We start from the raw sequence: 26,313 nt of genomic DNA on the forward strand, positions 1-26,313 counted from the left end.
TCTTATTCATAGGAGATGTATAATAAAGAACCTGTGTAACTTAATTACCTCACAATGATATAATAGCCATAGTACAGAGAAGGATTGGAACATGAATTTTTGTCCTTCACAGTCTAGTTTATATCAGTATGGGAGTAGAATTGATGATAATCTGGATTGGATGTTTTTCTTTAAAAATCCCTGTGCCTTTCATGTAGGTTTCAGTCCAACAACTACCAGTACGTTCTGGCCTTGGTTTTTGCCATTGAGGAGATCAACAAGAACCCCCATCTTTTACCCAACATGACCTTGGGATTTGATCTCTATAATTTCATGCATAGTGAAGTGAGGATGATGGAGAATACCTTCATCTGGCTTGCAGGCCTGGAAAAGGATGTTCCTAATTACACATATAGGAAACAGAGCAAGTCTGTAGCATTAATATCTGGGACAAGCTTTTCTGTCCAAATGGGGACACTGCTGGAACTCTACAAAATTCCACAGATGAGTGTGTAAGGGAAAGAGAGGGATAAAAGAACATCACATTAGGTGCCTTAGTTATATCTGAAAAGGTGAAAAGACCAAGACATTATGCATTTACCAAAGTGTGTAATGTAAAGAGGAGGTGTGCAGAAATTTGTTGGAGTAGCCACATTTCTTCTAAAGTAGAGATGTGGGTGAGTTAAAGCGTGAAATGTTTTCCTTGACTTCTGAGTATAATGGCTCATGAACTAGGGAGTTCTGGTGTAGTGGAGATGAGTAAAATGAATATTCTAATGTCTTCGGACACTTCCATTATATGCTTAATTTTTACACAGATTTCTTGCATTTTCCCTTAGCTGACTCTTGGGTCTTTTGAACCTCTTCTGAATGACAGTGGTCAATTTCCTTCCATCTATCAGATGGCACCCAAAGACACTTCTCTGGCCCTTGGCATGGTCTCCTTGATGCTTCATTTCAGCTGGACCTGGGTGGGCTTGGCCATCTCAGACCTCCCCAAAGGTATTCAGTTTATGTCTGATTTGAAAGTCGAGATGCAGAAGAATGGCATCTGTGTGGACTTCGTGGAATTGATCCCAGCCACTGAGAATTCACATTCTTCAGTCCGCTGGCCATATCACAACCAAATCCTAAAATCATCAGCAAATGTGGTGATTCTTTTCTGTGACACTGATTCACTCATAGGCGTCAGCTTTCAAACATGGGAACGTTTAATGACATGGAAAGTCTGGGTCACCACCTCTCAATGGGATTTTGCCAGTGGAGAGAAACATATGCTGCTCCACTCATTCCATGGGACTCTGATCTTTTCACACCACCATAGTGAGATCTCTGGTTTCAAAAACTTTCTTCGGACAGTTAACCCTTCCAAATACCCAGAAGACATTTACCTCTCTAGATTCTGGTCATTGGCTTTTGGTTGCAAAGTTTCTGGGGCATCCTGCAAAACTTTGCAGAACTGTCTACTGAATGCATCCTTGGACTCGTTGCCTCTGCATCGTTTTGATATGGCCATGAGTGATGGGAGTTACAACATATACAATGCTGTGTATGCTGTGGCCCACAGCATACATGAGATGCTTCTACAAGAGGTAGAAATGCAACCAGTGAACAATGGGGCAAAGGTGGCATTTTCTCCCTGGCAGGTAATTTGGTTTTCATTGCATGACATGTACTCCTGAAGTGATCCCCTTAAGAGCTTCTGCAAATATTCAGGTAGTTTGGCATCCTTCCTCCAAAATACAAGATGTAAATGAGCCCCTACATTTAATTTGTCATCAGATACCAGATTCCATTGACAAGTGGGAAAGTTACTTGGATAAGCATCAGTGTTGCTGTTAAAAAGCACTCTCTCATCCTGTCCACTTAATTTTAACATTTGAAATACCTAAACTGTGTCATCCTGTTTTCAACCTCAGCAGTACAATAATTACTTTTTAGTGTCAGAATATGCTGAGGATGCTTTTCCACAGTGAACATAATTGATCTCATATAAGTTGCACAAATTTTTTTAGGGTAGCTTCGTATTACATGTGGTTGTGCTAGGTACACTGAAAAAATAAGTGAGTGTTGGTAGCTTTGCATTCACAGTTTAAAATTGTCTGAATCTTGCAGCTAGATATTTTGATTGCCCTTGTTTTTAGATGAAAATGACTGAAATCATGCTTACTTTGATGTAATTCTCTATCAGGTTGTTTTAATTCATTGGTTGACTATAATAAGTTTTCTTTATTTGTGATTTACACATGATGAGAACCTTTCTCTATAGGAGTTTTATGTGTTATCACTTAGGCAGTCTTCATGTGAATATTATGCCTTTTTTCAGCTACACTCAATTCTCAAGAACCTCCAATTTACGAATCCTGTGGGTGACCTAGTGAATTTGAATCAAAAGAGAAAATTGGAAGCTGAATATGACATTCTCAACTTTTGGAATTTTCCAGATGGTGTTAGATATAAGGTTAAAGTAGGACAGTTTTCCCCATATGTTCCTCATGGCCAACAGTTGTCTCTCTCTGAGAATTTGATAGAGTGGGCCACGGGAATCACAGAGGTAAGTTGTGTCTGATCATAAGATTCACAGTACACATGTTTACCCCCAAGTGGTATGGGGATTTGTGCAATATGGCTTATTAAAAAGACACTTAGAGACATTAAACTACTCCCCTTCCAATTTAAGTATTTTCTGTGTTTTCTGTCTCAGCATGGACAGTACACACACTTGTTCCTCCACATGTTTTGAATCTGTTTCATGGTGTACAGTCAAGTTGCATGCAATCAGTGTATTAGAATTTACAATTTAAGTGCATAGGTTGTCCATGAATCGAAAACACTCTTCTTGGAATTTAAGTAATAGTCCCAACTATGACCCAGGCTCATCTGGTTTTTCTCAGACTCCACACTCGGTATGCAGTGTGAGTTGCAGCCCTGGATTCAGGAAAACCCCTCTGGAGGAAAAGCCTACCTGTTGTTTTCATTGCACACCTTGTACAGAGAAAGAGATTTCCAATCAGACAAGTAAGTCAATGCCTACCTCATGGAGAACTTAACAGCAGTTTCTTATAATTTTCCACTTCTCTATAGAAATAAAAGATGTGGAATATGACTGCTGAGAAAATTCTCACCTTCAGGTAGTAATTAATCCTTATAGCCAACAATAATTCTCACAAGGATAATACTTTTCACACTACACTCTACTTCATGAATTATTTGAGAAAGCGTATGAAAGACTGATTGTCATTGGAAGGCTGACCATGTTGGAGTTCAGGATGATGTATGTTGTAAAATATGAATAGAAACCAATATTGAAAATATTCACCCTATAAAACAATGTGGGACTTCTCTGATTTATTCCACTTAGCAGTAAATATGCTATCATCACATGTATCATGAAGATTTTCCAATTTCTGTTTGTGTTGTATGATTAGTTATTTTCACCATATATTTTGTATCATTCCAATTTGAAAATTAGTGATAATAGTGATAGATTCTGCCAACAGAGTACAATCTGTGTGAGTAAGATGTCCTATGTGCAACTTCATTATAGGTAACTTTGTATTTGTGTTTCTTGTGCATGTGTAAATAAAAGTGCTTTCACCTAATTCACATGTAGCATGCTTGAAGTGAGGAAGCACACCTCTAAACAAGCTGTGTGTTATATGGAAAACTATATTAGAAATTATTCAGTATATCAACCTGAGGATAATACTCATCAGATATCATAAATCGGGCTAACCTTTGCCTTAGAGAAAAATCAGTGCTTCTCAAAATATAAATCCCCTATGCATCCAGGCATACACTCATGTATATAATTTATATTGAAAGAGCACAGGCTGACATCTACAGTGATAAATACGCATAGCAATAGGTCAGTGAAAGCAAATTCAACATAAACCCTCGAAGATAGGTTGTGGGTACTATAAGGAAAAAGAAGTAACTAAAATAGAATAATTTAGAATAATTTAAAGTTGATTATCATATAAAATAGGAAACTTTATGAACCTCAGCAAGATTGATCAACAAGAAAAACATGGTTACAGTGTGTGTGTGTGTGTGTACAAAGAAAGCTGAAGGGGTTCAGCACAGATGTAACAGATACTAAAACAGAATATAATAACTTAATGGTGATACATTGAAGAATACAGATGAAATTCAAAGATTGAGAGAGAAATATTGTGAAGCATATTGAGAAATATACTAAATTACAAATACACTCATGGTTATTAAAATAATTCCCAATACTTTTATTGTGGTAAACAATTTTCAGCTTTGCATGTTATCCAAATATAAAGACATGGAACTTATTGGAAATGAAGATATAAAAGTGGCCTTGTTTTAAAATGATAATGGGATTGTGTAATTAAATCAGTGTATCAGTGATTGATTAAGTAGTGCTTGACTACAAGATTAAACACACAGAAAAGTTATTGTCACTTAGCAGTTCTGGAAAATGAAGCTTTGAAAGATGGCATGTATAATATGTGAAATGTATGAGATATCCAAAGGTGAAACTAACTAAATATTGGAAGACATCTGCAAGTTGAGACATGGGACATCATTGGAGCAATATATAGAAAAGAAGAGGATACTGACACAGTGGAGAGAAAATTCATGTTCAAGATAAAAAGGCAGGAAAGTGGAAATATGCCAGTAGGGTTCAAGGTGATCTCCAGACTGACTTGGATTACAGGCAGCATCCCAGTGTGTTCATTGATGGGAAGTTGCTCAAGAGTGGCAACTAATCCACCTGATATCAAGTGTACAGCTCTTCATGTTTCTCTAGAATTTAACCCATAGCCTTGCTAATGGTAGTCTCTCAATCAAGCTTGCCTTTAGAATGACTTCCAGATCCTACCACAGAGAGTTATGCTTCAGGGAGATCATCGGGTGCTTTCTATACACCCAGAATTCGCAAATTTCCAGTCCATGATATTAAGAGTGGGAACCTGGGGCTGGCACTGTGGCATAGCAGGTTAAGCCTCTACCTGTGATGCAGGCATCACAAATGGCACCAGTTTCAGTCCCAGCTGCTTCACTTCCAGTCCTGTTCTCTGCTGATGCTTGGGAAAGCAGCAGAAGATGGCCCAAGTTTTTGGGCCCACACCGACTTGGGAAATCCAGAAGAAACTCCTGGTTACTGGTTTCAGATTGGCCCAGCTCTAGCCATTGCAGTCATTTGGGGTATGAACCACCAGGTAAAAGATTTTCTCTCCCTTTCTCTCTCTTCCTCTCTCTCTTTCTCCCTTCTCCTCCTCCTCCCCCTGTCACTCTCCCTCTTCTTTCCTTTTTCTACTTCTCCTATTTCTGTAACTCTGCTTTCAAGTAATTAAAAATAATTAAAAATAACTTTCATTAGAAACAAACACAAGGAACCTTGACTGGTTGATTAGTCATGATATTATTGAGTGAATAGAACCCTGAAAACAAGGGCTGCTGCTTGCTCTTGTTCAAAGTGAGAACACAGCAAGAATGTGTCATGTATAAGGGCAGAGTAGTCCTCACCACACATGGAATCCTCTGGTACCTTGATCATCACTTCTCAATCCTAAGAAGCCATGAAGAATGAGTTTGTGGTGTTAAAATGACACAGGTTAAGATGTTTTTAAAGCAGCATAAATAGGTTCAGAGAGTAGGTCTTAGGGCTCTGTTCTTAGAAAAAGAGAATGTACTCATCAGTATGAAAGGTACTTAGGGAGAGTAAATAACTGACTAACATGAGGTAGATGGGCATGAAATTTTATTTTTTTATTTTTAAAAAATTATTTAATTGAGAGATGGAGTAACAGACAGTGAGAAGGTTAGAAACAAAGTTCTTCCATCTGTTGGTTTATGCCCCAAACGCCACAATGGCTGGAGCTGTGCCAATTCAAAGCCAGGGGCTAGGCACTTCTTCCCATCTCCACAGTGGTTCAGGGGTTCAAGGGCTGGGACCATACTCTGCTGCTTTCCCAGGCCATAACAGGGAGCTGGATTGGAAGAGCAGCCGGGACTAGAACCAGCACCCACAAGGGATTAACCTACTGAGCCACTAGCCAGTCCCTGAAGAGCATGAATAATTGCCAAAAATGTCCTAGATGTCATTTTTATATGTTCTCTTCAACAAAAAATAAGGAGTATTTACTTACATGGACTCAGTCAGGTATTCTAGAAGGTCCTTGTGAGTCAGAAATAACTGAATGTGGGATGATGCTACTGTACGATTCTCACCAGATATGGACCAGTGTGTGAAGTGTCCGGAGCAGCGGTATGCCAACACAGAGCGAGACCACTGCCTGCACAAAGCTGTAGCCTTCCTGGCTTATGATGACCCCTTAGGAATGACTCTGGTCTGCACAGATCTGTGCTTTTCTGTCCTCACCGCTGTGGTTCTTGGGGTCTTTGTGAAGCACCGAGAAACTCCCATAGTCAAGGCCAACAATCATTGTCTCAGCTACATCCTGCTGATCGCCCTCATCTTCTGCTTCCTCTGCTCCTTACTGTTCATTTGTCGTCCAAGTACAGCCACCTGTGTCCTAGGGCAGACCATGTTTGGAGTGGTGTTCACCATGGCTATTTCCACTGTCTTGACCAAAACTATCACTGTGGTTCTGGCCTTCAAGGTCACTGCCCCAGGGAGAAGGATGAGACACTGGCTGCTATCAAGGGCACCTTACTCCATTATTCCCATCTGCTCCCTGATCCAACTGGCTCTCTGTGCCATCTGGCTTGGGACTTCTCCTCCCTTTGTTGACACAGATGAACACTCTGAGCATGGCCACATCATCCTGGTGTGCAACAAGGGCTCAGTCACTGCCTTCTACTCTGTGCTGGGCTACCTGGACTCCTTGGCCCTGGCGAGCTTCACTGTGGCTTTCCTAGCCAGGAATCTGCCTGACACGTTCAATGAAGCCAAGTTCCTGACCTTCAGCATGCTGGTGTTCTGCAGTGTCTGGGTGACCTTCCTGCCTGTCTACCACAGCACCAAGGGGAAGATCATGGTGGCCGTGGAGGTCTTCTCCATCTTGGCCTTCAGCACAGGGCTCCTGAGCTGCATCTTTGTCCCCAAGTGCTACATTATTCTCTTCAGACCTGAGAACAATGCTTTGAAAGGATTAAGGGATAGAATAGTTCCCAAGGTATCAGATGTTCTGAAGAGTAGCTCTTAAGGCTCTCTCAGTTTTCCATAGTTAGAAACTAAAATTCAAACAATGGTTTTGCATTCTGATGTTATAAAATAACTTGCACAATATAACTGCCTTATGAACAATTTATATTTGTCTTAAAATATTTTCATTCTCAGACCGGAGCTGCAGCTCACTAGGCTAATCCTCAGCCTTGTGGTGCCAGCACACCGGGTTCTAGTCCCGGTCGGGGCACCGGTCCTGTCCCGGATGCCCCTCTTCCAGGCCAGCTCTCTGCTGTGGCCAGGGAGTGCAGTGGAGGATGGGCCAAGTCCTTGGGCCCTGCACTCCATGGGAGACCAGGAGAAGCACCTGGCTCCTGCCATCAGATCAGCGCGGTGCGCCGGCTGCAGCGCACCAACCGTGGTGGCCATTGGAGGGTGAACCAACGGCAAAGGAAGACCTTTCTCTCTGTCTTTCTCTCTCACTGTCCACTCTGCCTGTCAAAAAAAAATGTTTTCATTCTGAAGCACCAATTCACAGAAAAGAAAGGGAGGGGAGAGAAACCTTCTATTTGGTGATAGATGCTGAAGATACCTACAGTGGTCCAGCTTTGGTTCTGAAGAGAAGCTCTTGAGGCTCTCGCAGTTTCAAGGGTTTGAAACTAGTATTTACAAAACTGAATTTTGCATTCTGATGCTATAAAATAACTTGAACAATTTAATCTCCTTATGAACAACATGGAAAGCCAAGATACCATGGAAAAGAAAAAAAGAAGAAGACCTAAATGAAAGATCTCTGTGAGTGAGATCCCAGTGGAAAGAACAGGGCCATCAAAGAAGGAGGTACCTTTCTCTGAAGGGAGGAGAGAACTTCCACTTTGACTATGACCCTATCAGAATAAGATCAAAGTGAGCGAACTCTAAAGGCTTCCATAGCCCTGGCAACTCATGACTAGAGCCTAGGGAGAATACTGACGCCATGACAGGAGTGTCAAATTGTTAAGTCAGCAACAGGAGTCACTGTGTGCTTACATCCTATGTGGGATCTGTCCTCAATGTGTTGTCTAATGTGCAGTGATGCTATAACTAGTACTGAAACAGTATTTTTACACATTGTGTTTCTGCGTGGGTACAAACTGATGAGATCTTTACTAATTATATACTGAATCGATCTTCTGTATATAAAGATAATTGGAAATGAAAAAAAAACCTGGTGTTAAATTGGAAATGGCATAGAAAATTAATTTTTTAAAAAAATATTATGTAGGATCTCTGTCTTTAATGTCCTGTACACTGTTATTTAATGCTATAACTAGTACTCCAACAGTATTTTTTTTCACTTTGTGTTGCTATGTGGGTGCAAACTGTTGAAATCTTTACTTAATATATACTAAACTGATCTTCTGTATATAAAGAGAATTGAAAATGAATCTTGATGTGATTGGAAGGGGAGAGGGAGCAGGAAAGGGGAGGGTTGTGGGTGGGAGGGATGTTATGGGAGGGGGGAAGCCATTGTAACCCATAAGCTGTACTTTGGAAATTTATATTCATTAAATAAAAGTTCAAAAAATTAAAAAATAATTAAAAACTTTTTTAATTCTCTAATACCGATCAACAAAACAGCTAGCATGGGAAAAAGCATCCATCTGGTGATATACTCTGAAGATATCCACAGTGGTGCAATGCTAGTTCAGGCCAAAGAAAGGAGCTCAGTTAGGTTTCCATGTGGTGTCAGGGATGGCAAGAAGCCATCTTCCACTGCTTTTTCTGGTTCATTAGCAGGGAGCTGGATTGCAAGTGGACAGCCGGTACATGGCCTGGCACCGACATAGGATGTCGGGGTTGCAGGTGTTGGTTATATCCACTACACCCCAACACAGGCTGCAATCCTCCTCTCTTCAAAATAATACTGTGTACAAATTTCTTAGCCTGGATTTTATGTTCACAAATAAAACCCATCTCAGATTACGGCTCTGCTTGAAACTTTTCATTTCTGCATTTTCATTGTCAACTTGTCAACGTTGTAATATTTGTATTTTAATAAAATGAATTACATGTTTGCTGTTTTCATTCATTCACTAGAGTATTAATTTCGGCTTTGTAATATAGTTGGAATGTTTTCATGCAATCATTGGACATGTTAAATCATTTTAATATGTATATGCATTACCCAGGAAATCCTTTATTATATATCATTTCATATAGATTTGAAATGATGTGATAATCACACACCAAGTTTTCATTATATGTAGAACTGATTCTGCAAACTTCTTTTCCATCTGCTCATTTCTGTTTATTATCAATTTGGCTTTAGATTGACTTTTGCCAACACCAGATATAAGAAAGTGATTTTACATCTCAACCTGAAAATAATTCAACAAAAAGTAACAATTTTAAAGTGAAGTAATGGCATTTGGACCATTCACTCTCTTGTGCAACTGTTACCTCTGTCATATTTTAAAAATATTTTCATTGCTACAAATCAAGTTCCTTATCCATTAATGGTCACTCTCAGTCCCTTCTCTTGCCGGTCACACAACCACCAGTCTGTTTCTGTTTCCATGGATTTAACGGTCCTGAGTGTTTTGTATAAATGAAACATTGGACTCTGTGGATTTAGGTGACCTTTCATTCTGCGTGGTGTTTTCAATGGGCATCCACATTATTGCGGGTATCTACATTTTTCATGACAAACTGATAATTCCTTGTAGTAAGTCATTGAGTTTTGTGTCTCCAGTTCACCATACACTGACTTGTGTGTTATTTCCCACTTTGGGTATTTGGAGACACACACTGATGTACAAGAGATTTTTGCATATTTTCTAATTTTGGAGTGTACTATTAGGTGTAGAACATTTTGGTCATAAATGAATTTTATGTTGAATTTGCTAAGGAGGTGACAACTATCTTCCATACTGTGTGTGTTGTAACTTTCTAGCATGGTTTGAAGGTTCCAAATTCCCTATGGCATCTCCGACACCTAAGAACTTTGAAATTTTTTGTAGCCAGTTAGTGTTTGTGAAGTAGAGGCTCCTTCTGGTGTGGAATGGTTTGTCCATGCTTATTTCTGATTAGCATTGTTTGTAATGCCTTTGGTCATATATTTTTCTGTACAGAAATATCCATCATATTATATTCCCATTGTTCATGAATTATATTTTGTTGTTACTTCTGCTTTTTAAAAAATATATTTTCTTGTTTGTAAGTTACTCAACGTGTTTATATTTCAAATTTTGTTGATGTATATAAGTTTCATGAATTTCATATATACAGTTTTAGGAACACAGAGATACTTCCCACCTAACCATTCATCCTGTCCACAATCTTAAGCTTCTTTTTTTTAAAGACTTATTTATTTTATTTGAAAGTCAGAGTTAAACAGAGAGAGGAGAGGCAGAGAGCGAGAGAGAGAGCGAGAGAGAGAGAGAGAGAGAGGTTTTACATCTGATGATTCACTCCCCAATTGGCCGCAATGGCTACAGCTATGCCGATCCAAAACCAGGAGCTCCTTCCAGATCTCCCATGACTTGGGCCATCCTGCACTGCCTTCCCAGGCCACAGCAGAGAGCAAGACATGAATTGGAACAGCTGGGTCTTGAACTGGTGCCCGTATGGGATGCCGGCACTTCAGACCAGGGCATTAAACCACTGCTCCACAGCACCAGCCACAAACTTATGCTTCTTCCTCCTCCCTCTCCTATTCCCACTCTTAATTTTTGCAAAGAACTGTTTTCTAGTTTAGTTTATACTCAAGAGATTAACCTTACCGTATGTAATGTGTTCTACAAATGGTATGAAGAAACCAAACTATTCTTCAAAATAAAGACAAAGGCTATAAAAAAACATGGAATCTCAAATTGTCAATTTTACTCCAACGTTGCTTTCAGGCACTTGTTATATGGATAAGAGAATACATATGGTTTATGTCTGTTTTTGATACTGGCTGATTTAAGTATCATGGTTTCCAGCTGCATCGATTTTGTTGCAATAGACAGGATTTCTCTTCTTTCTTTACTGCTGATTGCTGTTCTTAGAGTATATATACCATGGTTTCTTTATCCAGTCAGCTATCCCATTTCTTAGCTATTTTGAATTGAGCTGCAATGAACATGGGGGTATAGATGACCCTTTTTCATGCTGATTTCATTTTGTTTGGATAGATTCCTAGGAGTCATTTGGATGGGTCATATGGCAGATCTACTTTCAGCTCTCAGAGATTTCTATACTGTCTTCCACAATGACTGAATCAGTTTGCATTCCCACAACCTGTGTATTGGGGTACATTTTCCCCCAAATCCTCTCGAGCACAGGTTGTTTGTTGATTTCTGTAGGAGAGCCATTCTGACAGATGAGGTGAAATCAACCTAAATGCCCATCAATGGAAGACTGGATAAAGAAACCATGGATATGAGTTCTTTAGAATAATACACAGTGGTAAAAAAAATGAAATCCGGTTATTTGCAACAAAATGGAGGAATCTGGAAAACATCATGCTGAGTGAAATAAGGCAGTCCAAAAGGGACAAATATCCTATGTTCTCCCTGATCTGTCACAACTAACTGAGCACCTAAAAGAAAACCGGTAGAAGTGAAACTGACACTATGAGAAGCAATGACTTGATCAGTGCTTGTCCTGACCTTTGAGGAACAGTTTACTATTTTATCTTTTTAGTATTTTCTTTTTCTATTTAATACCATTGGTTGAACTCTTGAATTAACATTGAATTATCCTTAGGTGTTTAAAGTTAACTGAAAATTCTTGGTGTTGCTATGTGAGGGCAAACTGTTGAAATCTTTACTTAATATATACTAAACTGATCTTCTGTATATAAAGAGAATTGAAAATGAATCTTGATGTGAATGGAAGGGGAGAGGGAGCGGGAAAGGGGAGGGTTGCAGGTGGAAGGGAAGTTATGGGGGGGGGGTGAGCCATTGTAATCCATAAGCTGTACTTTGGAAATTTATATTCATTAAATAGAAGTTTAAAAAAAAGTTAACTGAAAATTGATCCCTGTTAAAAATAAGAGTGGGAGGGGCCAGCTCTGTGGCACAGCAGGTTAAAGCCATGGCCTGAAGTGCCGGCATCCCATATGGACACCAGTTTGAGTCCCGGTTGTTCCTCTTTGGATCCAGCTCTATGCTATGTCCTTGGATAGCAGTAGAAGATGGCCCAAGTCATTGGGCCCCTAAACCCATGTGGGAGACCTGGAAGAAGCTCCTGGCTCCTGGCTTCTGATTGGTGCAGCTCTGGCAATTGCAGCTATCTGGGGAGTAAACCAGTGGGTGGAAAGCCTTTCTCTCTCTCTACCTCTCTCTGTAACTCTGTCTTTCAAATAAATAAAATACGTCTTTCAAAAAAAATAAGAGTGAGATAAGAGAGGGAGGAGATGCACAGTTCGGCACACACTCTCTCGGACTTGTCCCTACTGGTAAAGCTAAAAACGTGCCATGAGACTCCAAATCCCATTAAGTTGGCAGGTACAAACACCATCTTACTAGTTAAAGTGATCAGTTTAAGTTCATAATTGATCATGAATATAGGATTAAGAGTCAAGGGGATCACATAAATAAAACCAGTGTCTTCTAATTATAGAATTATAAAGGAGAGAACAATCCAACATAAGATGCTGGATACACAGCAGACTCATAGAATTCTAAATGTCCTAAAAAGCACTTTTGCCTCAGAATCAATCAGCCCTTAAGGCGTTTGGATTTGGCTGAAAAGCCCATCAGAGGAATGGAGGATGGAAAGCCAAGACACTGTAGCAAAAAAAATGCCTGATAGGAAGATCTCTGTGAGTGAAATCCAATCGGAAAGAATGGGCCATCAAAGAAGGAAGTACCTTTTTCTGAAGCAAGGAGACATCTCCCACTTTGATTATGGCCTTGTCTAAATAAGGCTGGAGTTTGTGAACTCAAGAGCCTTCCATAGCCTTGGCAGCTCATGCCAAATGCCTCAGGTAATTACTGACATCATAAATAAGTGTCAATTGTTAAATCAACAACAGTAGTCACTGTACACTTGCTCCCATATAGGACCTCTGTCCTTAATGTGTTGTACTATGAGAATTAACAGTAAAACTAATCTTCAAACAGTACTTTATACTTTGTGTGTCTGTGTGGATGCCAACTGTTGAAGTTTTACTTAGTATAGAGTTGATCTTCTGTATACAAAGGTAATAAAATGAATCTGAATGAAGAATGGGATGAGAGAAGGAGTAAGAAATGGGATGGTTTGGGGGTGGGAGGTTTGTTATGGGAGGAAGAACCACTGTAATCCAAAAGTTGTACTCTTGAAAGTTACATTTATTAAATAAAAGTTTTCTGTGAAAAAAAGAACATAGAAAATAAATGATAAATATGAGAGAAACATTTAAGCAAAAAAATGATGAATAGATCTGGATGCAAATTTTTTTGAAATTCATGCATAATGTTTCATAACACACATTTTCAATAAATTTTCAAAGACTTCTCATTGCATGGAGTTTATCCTTTCCATTCCCAACCTTTGTTCAGTGATTCTTGTGCATTCAGATTGACTCTACTTTTACTTTCTACACATTAGAGAGAACAGGAGATGTTTGCTCTCTGACTTAGATTTACTTTTCTTGCTTAACTGAATAGACAACGAGTTTCATCATTGCACTGGTAATAAATCTAACTCATCAAGACATTATATTTCATTTTTATGCAAGTCAGTGAATTCTGTGTGTTTTGTGCGGATACTTCATCTCAATTTGCAGGAGCCACCATTCAAAATCTCACTAACGGCATCAGACTAGGCAATGGAAAATGTGTTTTGCTTAAAATAGTAGGCATCTCATTGATAGCAGTTTGAGTTTAGAAAACTTCTGAGTGGAATAATAGAGTTCTCTTCTGTGTTCTCTTATTTCCTTCCTCATTAGATTTACTCCATTAGCAATACCTCACACTGATACGCAAGCACAAATGATTAGTCAGTGTTGATCATCATTATTGCTTACAAACATGCATTGCATTTTGATCAGTCGTGTTGTGCAGCCTGTTGGTTTTGCAAAGTGTTAAAGGTCCATAGCTGCTCTGATGGTGTCCTACATGAGTCCTTAAAGTCACTTGTGTTCAAGAAGTACAAGTGTCTGCATGCATCATCCTGCCCTTGGTGTTTGTTGTGGTGGGAGTAAAGTGGTGACTTCTGGCTGATACTGTCTGCCTTATAGTAAAAAGTGAGAAATCCTCAAATAGTCCCTAGTTCTCATGAGACCATTAACCAAGGTTGTAGGTGTGGAAACAGATTGCCATGAGATTACCATGGTTAACAGCAATGTAGGAGGATTTCATATTTTACAACTGAAGATGTGATGATTTGACATACAGAATGAAACTCCTGAATTCAGGGTGATTACTGGTTCCACAGTGATTGAGACCCACAAGGCCTATTGGGTGTCGCTGTAAACAGGATTTGCTTTGGGTCTGTGTGGCATCAAGGTGATGTGTGGCTCCCCAGAACACGGAGTGTGGAGGCTGCCTCATTGTTCTTTGGGTCTTGGAAGTGTGTTACACTGGATTTTTCTGGTCTGAAACCTTACTGGGAAACTCACCTGATGCCTTCCTTCGTGCACTCTGATGCAATCCAGGTGCATATTTGCCAAAAGTTCATGGAGAAGTTTATTGACAAAGCCCATGGGCCAAAAGTAACTAATAGGAGTTATGCCCTTGAGTCTTTGTATCCCTGGACTTGGAGGAAATACTGGCACCTGGGGTGAAGAGGATGATTCACAAACATGTTTTCCTTCTTGTGTTTTTCATCAGGTCAGAAGCCCTGAGCTGCAGAGCCTCAGGGCAGAAAGGGTTCCAGATTCCCATGTGGATGAATGGACAGCTAGTGGAAAGAAATCAGATCGAGCAGTATTAAACTGGCTTAATTCAAGGAATCACACACACACACATGCTATATGTATGCACCTGCATGACCCTTCATGTTGCATTGTGGTTGTGTCTTAGGGTTTTCACAGACTTTGAAGATGTTTCCTTTGATTTTTCTGTTGCTCTTTTTGCAGCTGTATCTCCTTGTGACTTGTCATGATGATCGGCTCTGCTTATTCCAGATGGAACGGAGTTATTACAAGGATGGAGATATTGAGATCACTGCCTTTTTCCCTATTTACATACACCTCGTTGAAAGATTCATGAATGTTATCAAAAAATATTTCACATTCAAAGAGTAAGTTCTCTTTGCAATAATCATTTTCCTTGATTTACATAATAGATGCTTATTATTGGGTCTACAGGTGGATAAACATATGCATTGTGTATCCCTGCCCTTTCCATTTCTGTCCCACCTAAAAAGTTCTTGTAATTAATTCGGGGCATGTGGAAGACATTGCTTTCTGCTTGGCACATTGCAGTGTTCAGGGAAATGCTATCTCATCATAGGAGCAAGGAGAGTCTGGTTAGGATCTTCCTGTCCTTCCCTGTCCACGTTCGTCAGCTCAGGGCCCTGTTGTGCTTCAGTAGCAGGTTCTTACAGAACCCATGCACTGTAATGAACAAACCTGAGTTACATGAGCTCTTCCACATGTGCTCACAAACTTTTCTGCTCTGTATTAGATTTGGGGCCATGAGCTCACTTCATTTCTTCTACAGTCAAAATGGAGAAAAGATATTCAAGAAAGTAAGATTTTGCTAAGTAAAAGTAATCTCAGGCCACAAGTATAATAATAATAATTATATTTTAATGATGAATATACCCATAAGAATGTTAATGGATTGAATCTACAACACTGAGGATGTGCCCCTCATTCTTTTTCTGGGAAAATATATTTCAGAAGGGGGATTATTCTGCTTCTGCCACTCTTTAACATTCTTTCTACCTGTAGCTAAATATAAATGTTTAATATATATTTATATATGAAAATGTCATGCCTATAGAATATAGTATCTTGTAGGACAGTGAAATTGTTTTCCTGACATCTGTTTATTTTGGTGGTAATTTCTAATTGCTTTCTTTTCTTTTTTTTTTGAGTTTAAAGCTAAGTTTATTTGAACACATTTTTTTGAAATACATGAATAGGTTTTTCCTAATACACATTTCTGTGAACTTTTTGAAGACTCTTTGTAGTAGTGCTTCATGACGTTTCTCAAAAAGAAGCAATCATGCATTAGTAAAAGATATGAGGGTGTCTTCAAGTAACCTTGTCCTAATCAGTGACCTTAATACAGTCTGATAATATGTCTGGCTGTATAACCCAGGACAGTTATTTTTTCAGAAATATATTTCATTAAAAACTTGTTCCTTGGTCAAGAATGTTGCAAAATACTTCATATTTTTCCTTAGAGATGTGAATTGCATGTATTAGTATATTAGTGCTGTGAAAAATCTTATAGCTCCTTGTTTAGCCAATTATGTCAAAAATTTATATTACCACATAATCCTTTTGTTTGTTTGCCTGGCAGAACTAGTGTTCTAGAAGATATTCAGTTGGAAATTCTGAGATTAGAGATATGCGTCAGTCGTTATGGAAAAAGAATAAGAGAGGTTTGCTTGAGTTAAAGAACAAAACCTATGTAGTCAAACCATGTGTATTTTGAAACAGCAACAAAACAGATGAGGTAGCTCTTCTCAAGTAGATTAAGTAGCCTGTTCAGGATGAATCACATAGACCAGTGGGAGAAAAAACATCCTCTCCTCTTGATCTCATCATAGCTAACCTTGAACAGTGGCTCTTCACGACACCAGTTAAGATCTCAAAAGCTTCTCTTCCGTACTTTCAGTTGCTTTCTTGGGACCTTTTGCTTTCTTTTTTATTATTATTATTAAACTTTTATTTAATGAATATAAATTTCCAAAGTATAGCTTGTGGGTTACAATGGCTTTCCCCCTCCCATAACTTCCCTCCCGCCCGCAACCCTCCCCTTTCCCGCTCCCTCTCCCCTTCCATTCATGTAAAGATTCATTTTCAATTCTCTTTATATACAGAAGATCAGTTTAGTATCTTGTAGGACAGTGAAATTGTTTTCCTGACATCTGTTTATTTTGGTGGTAATTTCTAATTGCTTTCTACTGTAATGCTACAAGATGCAGGTTGATGATACATAGATCTTTGATAGAAGGTAGATATTAGGACATAGATCATTGCAGTATCATTAAAGCTAATGGATTTGAGAAGTATAGTTGGTGCCACAAAGGTGAGGCAACTGATCAAGTATTTTAGGCATTTGACCTAAGTTCTATCCAGAAAAAATCTAATGGATACTAGCTTGCTATAATGATATTATTCACTTCACATGATTTTTATACATTTGCCTAATTTGATATGTGCACATGGCATCCCAATCATGAAATATTTATTTATTATTAGTAGTGGTATACATGGTTATTCATGCAGTACATCCTTTAAGTGTACCCTAAATGATGGAGACCAGAAGAATGTAAATTCCCAGTAGCAGGAATAGATTTTATGAATAGAGCCCAGGTTCCTCCAAGATGTATACTATGCAAACCAGAGATCATAATCAAATCTTAGCAAACCCAGGAGAAAATACCTGTGTTAATGAAACTTGGGAATACAAGTAGTATTTAGCTATCAATAGATTTAGACACTATACCCTCCAATAAAAGATTCAGCGACTTTAAATATATAATACTTTCTGATAAACTGTTCTTAAAGATAAGGAACACAACATAAAACACATTGAAAGGGCAACTCTCACAAATGCCCAGTGTCTCAAAAAACCTTTTAGACCTTCTGTTACCAATGAGAGCTGGAGAAAGAAATGAGAGGAAGAGGAATTGATGGCAATGTAGAAGAATGAGGAGAGGAATAGAGAAATATTAAATACAAAACAGATATTATTTGATACTTTCAGCAAGAATTTTTAAATTTCTTCATTCTACATACAAAGTATGAATGACATTTGGATAACAAATATTGTAAGACATTAGATATACATATATAAAACAATAGATATCGAGCTACTCTTTACACGGTAATGGAACACCTATATATAAATATATGGAGAGAATATATATATAATATGCATGCATACATATATATTATGTTGCAACATGAACCAAGGAATGAAAAACTGTCACTTCCTCTGGAGCGCCCAGTGACCCTTAACAAGCAGTGTACATGACCCAGTCTGTTCATGGAGACTCAACACGCAGGACATCTGAAATACATACAAGGGGCTCCTCATTTACATTCTTTGTGAAATGTCAGATCCCAGAAAATAGAAATGCATTATGTTCTTTGCATGGAAGGCTATTTATGTTTGGTTCTGTAGGGAAAATTGGGTGAATAAGGCCAGTTTGGAGTACATACTTATACCACTGATAATGATCTACTTTAATATATACCTAGTGTTCTAAATAAATGCATGACTGTCTTAATTGTAAAGCCTTTCAAATCCACCCAGGGAGTGTTTCTGGCTTCTCTAAAGTGCTCCTCCCTTTCCACTGTTTTCCTTCTTTCAAGCTCTGAATCTGATTTCATTTTCCTGGCTTGTGATGGTGGTTGATGGGTGAGTTTCATGGGAAAGAGATGTTTCAGGATAAAATCCAGATTTCCACCTACCATTCTCAGTACTCTGACATTCTTCCTCTTTCTGATCACATAGCCTTCAGTTGAGTTACTCTCTTTTCCCATTACAATCTGCAGCCTTATGATCTTAGGATTCCTATTTGAAGAAGCATTTAATGATGTGATAAGATGAAGCAGCATTGTAGTTTGTGAACATAGGAATATTTGTAGAGGCAGTGCTAAAGATGATGTGCCTTTACTTGTCAAGCTTTCTTTGACAACTTGAATGTTCTTTCTGGGAGTGCATGAACTTTGAAAAGAACATTCAGAGCCTATTATAGTATTTACTTTAGATATCAAATATCAAACTTAGAAGAGGTATGTGTTGCCAGAGATGATTTAAATTGATGAGGTTTGTATTAAAAAATAAGATCATATTTTTTGGCTGCATGGACAGCCATGTGATATCATGCCAAAGGCATTATAGTGTAAAAGCAAATCTTATTTTTCAGAATTGTTTAGGCTGGGAGACCGGGATCAACGGAGTAGCAGCTTTGGTTCTGGTGAGGACATGTGTCCTGCAAATACAACACTCTTAACACGCTGTCCTCAGCAAATGTATGGATAAGGATTAGAAGATATGAATGTTTTGCCATGACCAATCCATCGGTCACATTAAATGTAGTAGAATTGATGAGAATCTGGATTTGAGGCTTCTCCCTTAAAGATCCTTGTGCCCGTCATGCAGGTTTCAGTCCAAAAACTACCAGTATGTTCTGGCCTTGGTTTTTGCTATTGAGGAGATCAACAAAAATCCCCATCTTTTACCCAACATGACCTTGGGATTTGACCTCTATAATGTCATGCACAGTGACATTGGGGTGTTGGAGAATCCCTTCATCTGTCTTGCGGGCCTGGAAAAGCATGTTCCTAATTACACATGTAGGAAACAGAGCAAGTCTGCAGCCATAATATCAGGAACAAGCATTGCTGTCCAAATGGGGACACTGCTGGAACTCTACAAAATTCCACAGGTGAGTGTGTAAGGGAGAGGGAAAAAGAACCTCAACTAAGGTGCCTTATTTAACCCAAACATTTAAGCGACAGTGACCTTATACATTTGCCACAGTGGGTGATCTAAAGAGAAGGAATGCAGAGGATAGATGGATTAGCCACATTTATTCTGAAGCAGAGGTGTGGGTGAGTGAAAAGGAGAAATGTTTCCCTCAAGCCGTGAATCTACTGTCTTAGGAACTAGGAAGTTATCATGCAGGAGGGATGAGAAAAATGAAATATTCTAAAATCTTCTACACTCCCATCATCTGCTTAATTTTTCAGGAATAAAATTGCACACTATGGCAATAACCTTACACAGATTTCTTGCATTTTCCGTTAGCTGACTCTTGGGTCTTTTGAACCGCTTCTGAGTGACAGTGGTCAGTTTCCTTCCGTCTATCAGATGGCACCCAAAGACACTTCTCTGGCCCTTGGCATGGTCTCCTTGATGCTTCATTTCAGCTGGACCTGGGTGGGCTTGGCCATCTCAGACCTCCCAAAAGGTATTCAGTTTATGTCCGATTTGAAAGTCGAGATGCAGAAGAATGGCATCTGTGTAGACTTTGTGGAATTGATCCCAGCCACTGAGGAGTCTCGTGTTTCACTCCAGAATAGGTTTCATATCCAGATCCTAAAATCATCAGCAAATGTGGTGATTCTTTTCTGTGACATTGATTCAGCCATAGGCATCAGCTTTCATACATGGGAACGTTTAATGACATGGAAAGTTTGGGTCACGACCTCACAGTGGGATTTTGCCACTTCTGAGGGACATTTCCTGCTCCACTCATTCCATGGGACTCTGATCTTTTCACACCACCATAGCAAGATCTCTGGTTTCAAAAACTTTCTTCGGACAGTTAACCCTTCCAAATACCCAGAAGACATTTACCTCTCTAGATTCTGGTCATTGGGTTTTGGTTGCAAAGTTACTGGGCCATCCTGCAAAACTTTGCAGAACTGTCCACTGAATGCCTCCTTGGAATCATTGCCTCTTCGTCATTTTGATATGACCATGAGTGATGGGAGTTACAACATATACAATGCTGTGTATGCTGTGGCCCACAGCATACATGAGATGCTTCTACAAGAGTTAGAATTACAGCCAGGGAACAAGGGGGCAAAGGTGGCATTTTCTCCCTGGCAGGTAAGTTTTTTCCATTGCATGACATGTACTCCTGAAGTGACCCCTTAAGAGCTTCTTCAGGTGCTCAAACCAAGTAGCTTAGGATCCTTTCTACAGTCACAAGATATAAATGAGCCTGTGCCTGTTATATGTCATTAAAGACAGGGTTCCCTTGACAAGTGGGAAAGTAACTTGGATAAGCATTAATGCTGTGTTAAAGAGTACTCACCCATCCTGTCAATTTAATTTTGGATTTGAAATACCTAGACAGCGTCATTCTGTTTTCAATCTCAGCAGTATAATAATTATATTTTAGTGTCCATTGTTGCTGAGGATGTTCATCTACAATGAATAGATCTCATATAATTTGCACAATTTTTTATTCTGCTAACTTTATTACAGATGGTTGTCCTAGGTACACTGAGAAAATAAGTGAGTGTTGGTAGCTTGGACTCCACAGTTGGAAATGGTCTGAATTTCACAGCTCGATATTTTTGATTGCCCTTGTTTTTGGATGAAAATGAGTGAAGTGATACTTACTTTGATGTAGTTCTCATCAGGTTTATTTTATTTTATTTTGTTGGGAGGCTCTAAAAAGGTTCCTTTGTTTATTTGTGATCACAGACAAAGAGAGGCTTTCTCTAACCTGGGTTGGTGTGTTCTCACTTGGGCAGTCTTCATGAGAATATGATGCATTTTTTCAGTTGCACCCATTTCTCAAGAACCTCCAATTTACCAATCCTGCTGGTGACCTAGTAAATTTGAATCAAAAGAGAAATTTGAAAGCTGAATACGACATTCTCAACTTTTGGAATTTTCCGTATGGTGTTGGACATAAGGTTACAGTAGGAAAGTTTTCCCCATATGTTCCACGGAGCCAACAGTTGTCTCTCTCTGAGAATTTGATAGAGTGGGCCACAGGAATTACAGAGGTAAGTTGGACCTGATCATAAGGTTCACAATGCACATTGTTACCGCCAAACTGGTATGCGGATTTATGCAACATGGCTTATTAATAAGACATTTAGAGACATTAACCACTCCTCTTCCAATCTAAATACTTTCTTATGTCTAAGGATGGGCAGTACACACACTTATTCCTCCACATATTTTGATTGCATTTATTTTAGAAAATCAAATTGCATGCTGTCATTGTGTCAGAAATAGGTGTTTACAGTTTAAGTGAATAGTTTGTGCAGGACTTGAAAACCCTCTGCTTGGAACTTAAGAAACACTCCCAACTCTGACCAATGCTCATCTGATTTTGCTCAGACTCCACGCTCAGTATGCAGTGTGAGTTGCAGCCCTGGATTCAGGAAAGCCCCTCTGGAGGGAAAGCCTACCTGTTGTTTTGATTGCACACCTTGTCCTGAGAATGAGATTTCCAATCAGACAGGTAAGTCAGAGCCAGCCTCGTGGAGAAGTTAACACCTGTTTCTTAGACTTTCCAATTCTCCATGGAAATATAAAATGTGGAATATGACTGCTGAGAAAATCCTTCCCTCTTTCAGCAGAAATTAATCCTTATAATCAGTAATAATCCTCAAAAGAATAAAACTTCCCACACTACACTCTACTTCATGTAGTGTTTGTGAAATCATATGAAAGACTAAGTGTCCCTGGAAGGCTGACCATGTTGGAGTTCAGGATGATACGTATAGTACAAAATGAATGAAACCAATGTTGGAGAATATTCACCCCATAAAGCAGTGTAGGATTTCTCAGATTTGTTCCATGAAGCAGGAATAGGCTATCATCACATGTATCATGAAGATTTTCAATTTTTGCTTGTGTTGCATGTGTGGTTATTTTCACCACATTTTTAGTATCATTCTAATTTTTTTAAACTTGCTGGTGAAAGTGACAGATTCTGTCAACAGAGTACGATCCCTGGCAGTAGTGTGGTGTATGTGCTAATTCAGTATAGGTAAATTCATGTCTGTGTTCCTTGTTCATGTATAGATAAAAGTGCTTTCACCAAATTGAGGTGCAGCATGCTTGGAGTGAGAAAGCACAACTCTAATGTACTATGTGTTATGTGCAGAATGATCTTAGAAATCAGACATTATGTCACAAGGGACAATACTCATAAAATATCCTAAATGGGGCTACCCTTAGCCTTTGAGAAAAACCATTGCTGCTCAAAATATGAATCCTCAAGAACATTCATATGCTTACAGACATATACACATGTATAAAATCTATTTCAAAATAACACAGGCTGACATCCATGGTAAAAAGTATGCATAGCAAGATAGGTCCATGACAGCAAATTCAACACGAGTCCTTAAAGATAGGATGTGGACATTATAGGAAACTGAAGTAAATAAAAATTGGAAGAATTTAAAGTTGGTAATCAAAAAACAAGCAAATTTTATGAACCTCAGCAAGAAGGAACAGTACGAAAAACAAGATTACACTGTGTGTGTGTGTGTTTGTGTTGTATGTATGAACAAAGAGAGCTGAGGAGGTCTCTGCAGATGTAAAAAATACTAATATTAGAACATATTAATTATTTAATGGTGATACATTGAAGAATACCAAAGAAATTCAGAAATTTCCAGGTAGAAATATTATGAAATATATTCAGAAATATTTGAAAAATCCAAATATCCTCACAGTTATTAAAATAATTCCCAATACTTTTATTGTGATAAAAAAATTTCAGATGACTTTACCAAATATTCACATAGGAAAGGAAATCTGGTTTGAATTCCTGTAGGGAACAGGTGAGTGCAAAAATTCTGTTTTTTCTACAGCATCATCTTAACTTGTTTGATCAAATACTGCCAGATAGTTGAGCAAAATGAAATTGTAAGACACTATTGTTGAAATAAATTCACAAATTTGAAATCTCAAACAAGGTAAATTTGACAGTATTTTTTTCCAATTTAACCCCAAGTTTTTTTTTTATTTTCAATTATCTTTATATACAGATCAATTCAGTATATACTAAGTAAAGATTTCATCAGTTTGCACCCATACAGAACCACAAGGTGTAAAAATACTGTTTCAGTACTAGTTATAGCATTACTTCACATTGGACAACACATTAAGGACAGATCCCACATGAGACATGCATTCTTTCCCTTGTACAAAAATACACTAACAATTGCCAATACTTATTTTTTAAATCTCTAGTATTCAATGATCAGAGACATGAACAACTGATAATAAAAGTGTAATCTACAAAAAAGATCATATGCTTTGTCTATTTCTAGCTTTTTTCATTTATTAAACTTTTATTTAATGAATATAAATTTCCAAAGTACAGCTTATGGGTTACAATGGCTTCCCCCCTCCCATAACTTCCCTCCCACCCACAACCCTCCCCTTTCCCACTCCCTCTCCCCTTCCAATCACATCAAGATTCATTTTTAATTCTCTTTATATACAGAAGATCAGTTTAGTATATATTAAGTAAAGATTTCAACAGCTTGCCCCCATATAGCAACACAAACTGAAAAAAATACTGTTGGAGTACTAGTTAGAGCATTAAATAACAGAGTACAGCACATTAAAGACAGAGATCCTACATAATATTTTTTTAGAAAATTATTTAGTTTTCTATGCCGTTTCCAATTTAACACCAGGTTTTTTTTTTCATTTACAATTATCTTTATAAACAGAACATCGATTCAGTATATACTTAGTAAAGATCTCATCAGTTTGTACCCACACAAAAACACAATGTGTAAAAATACTGTTTCAGTACTAGTTATAGCATCACTGCACATTAGACAACACATTAAGGACAGATCCCACATGGGGTGTAAGTACACAGTGACTCCTGTTGCTGACTTAACGATTTGACACTCCTGTTCATGGCATCAGTAATCTCCCTAGGCTCTAGTCATGAGTTGCCAGGGCTATGGAAGCCTTTAGAGTTCGCTGACTTTGATCTTATTCCGATAGGGTCACAGTCAAAGTGGAAGTTCTCTCCTCCCTTCAGAGAAAGGTACCTCCTTCTTTGATAGCCCCGTTCTTTCCACTGGGATCTCACTCACAGAGATCTTTCATTTAGGTCTTCTTCTTTTATTTTCTTTTCCATGGTATCTTGGCTTTCTATGCCTACAATACTCTCATGGGCTCTTCAGCCAGATCTGAATGCCTTAAGGGCTGATTCTGAGACCAGAGTGCTATTAGGACATCTGCCATTCTATGAGTCTGCTGTGTATCCTGCTTCCCATGCTGGATCCTTCTCTCCCTTTTTGATTCTATCAGTTAGTATTAGCAGACACTTGTCTTGTTTGTGTGATGCCTTTGACTCTTAGACCTATCAGAGCCATCAATTGTGAACTGAAATTGATCACTTGGACTAGTGAGAATGCATTGCTACATGCCACCTTGATGGGATTGCATTGGATCCCCTGGTACATTTCTAACTCCACCATTTGTGGCAAGTCCGATTGAGCATGTCCCAAATTGTACATCTCCTCCCTCTCTTTTTCCACTTTTATATTTAACAGGGATCACTTTTCAGTTAAAATTTAAACCCCTAAGAATAATTGTGTGTTAATTACAGAGTTCAACCACTACTACTAGAACAACAACAACAAATACTAAAAAGGATAAAGTATTACATTGTGCATCTAGAGTCAGGACAAAAGCTGATCAGGTCATTGTTTCTTATAGTGTCCATTTCACTTCAACAGGTTTCCCCTTTGGTGCTCAGTTGTCGCCGATCAGGGAAAACAAATGATATTTGTCTCTTTGGGACTGGCTTAATTCACTCAGCATGATGCTTTCCAGATTCCTCCATCTTGTTGCAAATGACCGGGTTTCATTGTTTCTTACTGCTGTATAGTATTCTACGGAGTACATGTCCCATAGTTTCTTTATCCAGTCTACTGTTGATGGGCATTTGGGTTGGTTCCATGTCTTAGCTATTGTGAATTGAGCTGCATTAAACATTAATGTGCAGATGGCTTTTTTATTAGCCAAATTAATTTCCTTTGGGTAAGTTCCAAGGAGTGGGATGGCTGGGTTGAATGGTAGGGTTATATTCAGGTTTCTGAGGAATCTCCAGACTGACTTCCATAGTGGCTTCACCAGTTTGCAGTCCCACCAACAGTGGGTTAGTGTCCCTTTTTCCCCACATCCTCTCCAGCATCTATTGTTGGTTAATTTCTGAATGTGGGCCATTCTACCGGGGTGAGGTGAAACATCATTGTGGTTTTGATTTGCATTTCCCTGATTGCTAGTGATCTTGAACATTTTTTCATGTGTCTGTTGGCCATTTGGATTTCCTCTTTCGAAAAATATCTATTGAGGTCCTTGGCCCATCTCTTAAGTGGGTTGTTTGTTTTGTTGTTGTGGAGTTTCTTGATTTCTTTGTAGATTCTGGTTATCAACCCTTTATCTGTAGAATAGTTTGCAAATATTTTTTCCCATTCTGTCGGTTGCCTCTTCACTTTCCTGACTGTTTCTTTTGAAGTACATAAACTTCTCAATTTGATGCAATCCCAATAGTTAATTTTGGCTTTGACTGCCTGTGCTCCTGGGATATTTTCCAAGAAGTCTTTACCTGTGCCTGTATCTTACAGGGTT

The 26,313-nt window shown here is 38.7% G+C and overlaps 2 protein-coding genes across 2 annotated transcripts in view; both read left to right on the plus strand.

Moving 5' to 3' along the window:
- Positions 1-7,124, plus strand: part of LOC133749997 (vomeronasal type-2 receptor 116-like) — a 32,084-nt gene extending 24,960 nt beyond the window's left edge. Inside the window, exons 4-9 of the mRNA XM_062179370.1 lie at positions 198-487; positions 586-593; positions 819-1,625; positions 2,306-2,533; positions 2,874-2,997; positions 6,190-7,124. Of these exons, the coding sequence (XP_062035354.1) occupies positions 198-487; positions 586-593; positions 819-1,625; positions 2,306-2,533; positions 2,874-2,997; positions 6,190-7,124 (2,392 nt within the window). The remainder of the gene's footprint in view (positions 1-197; positions 488-585; positions 594-818; positions 1,626-2,305; positions 2,534-2,873; positions 2,998-6,189) is intronic.
- A 7,536-nt stretch (positions 7,125-14,660) lies between these two features.
- Positions 14,661-26,313, plus strand: part of LOC133750000 (vomeronasal type-2 receptor 116-like) — a 37,343-nt gene continuing 25,690 nt past the window's right edge. The window contains exons 1-7 of the mRNA XM_062179376.1: positions 14,661-14,750; positions 14,869-14,964; positions 15,117-15,280; positions 19,330-19,615; positions 19,978-20,784; positions 21,468-21,695; positions 22,036-22,159. Coding sequence (XP_062035360.1) covers positions 14,661-14,750; positions 14,869-14,964; positions 15,117-15,280; positions 19,330-19,615; positions 19,978-20,784; positions 21,468-21,695; positions 22,036-22,159 — 1,795 coding nt within the window. The remainder of the gene's footprint in view (positions 14,751-14,868; positions 14,965-15,116; positions 15,281-19,329; positions 19,616-19,977; positions 20,785-21,467; positions 21,696-22,035; positions 22,160-26,313) is intronic.

The sequence above is a fragment of the Lepus europaeus genome, chromosome 20 (genome assembly GCF_033115175.1).
Source record: "Lepus europaeus isolate LE1 chromosome 20, mLepTim1.pri, whole genome shotgun sequence".
NCBI classification, from domain to species: domain Eukaryota; kingdom Metazoa; phylum Chordata; class Mammalia; order Lagomorpha; family Leporidae; genus Lepus; species Lepus europaeus.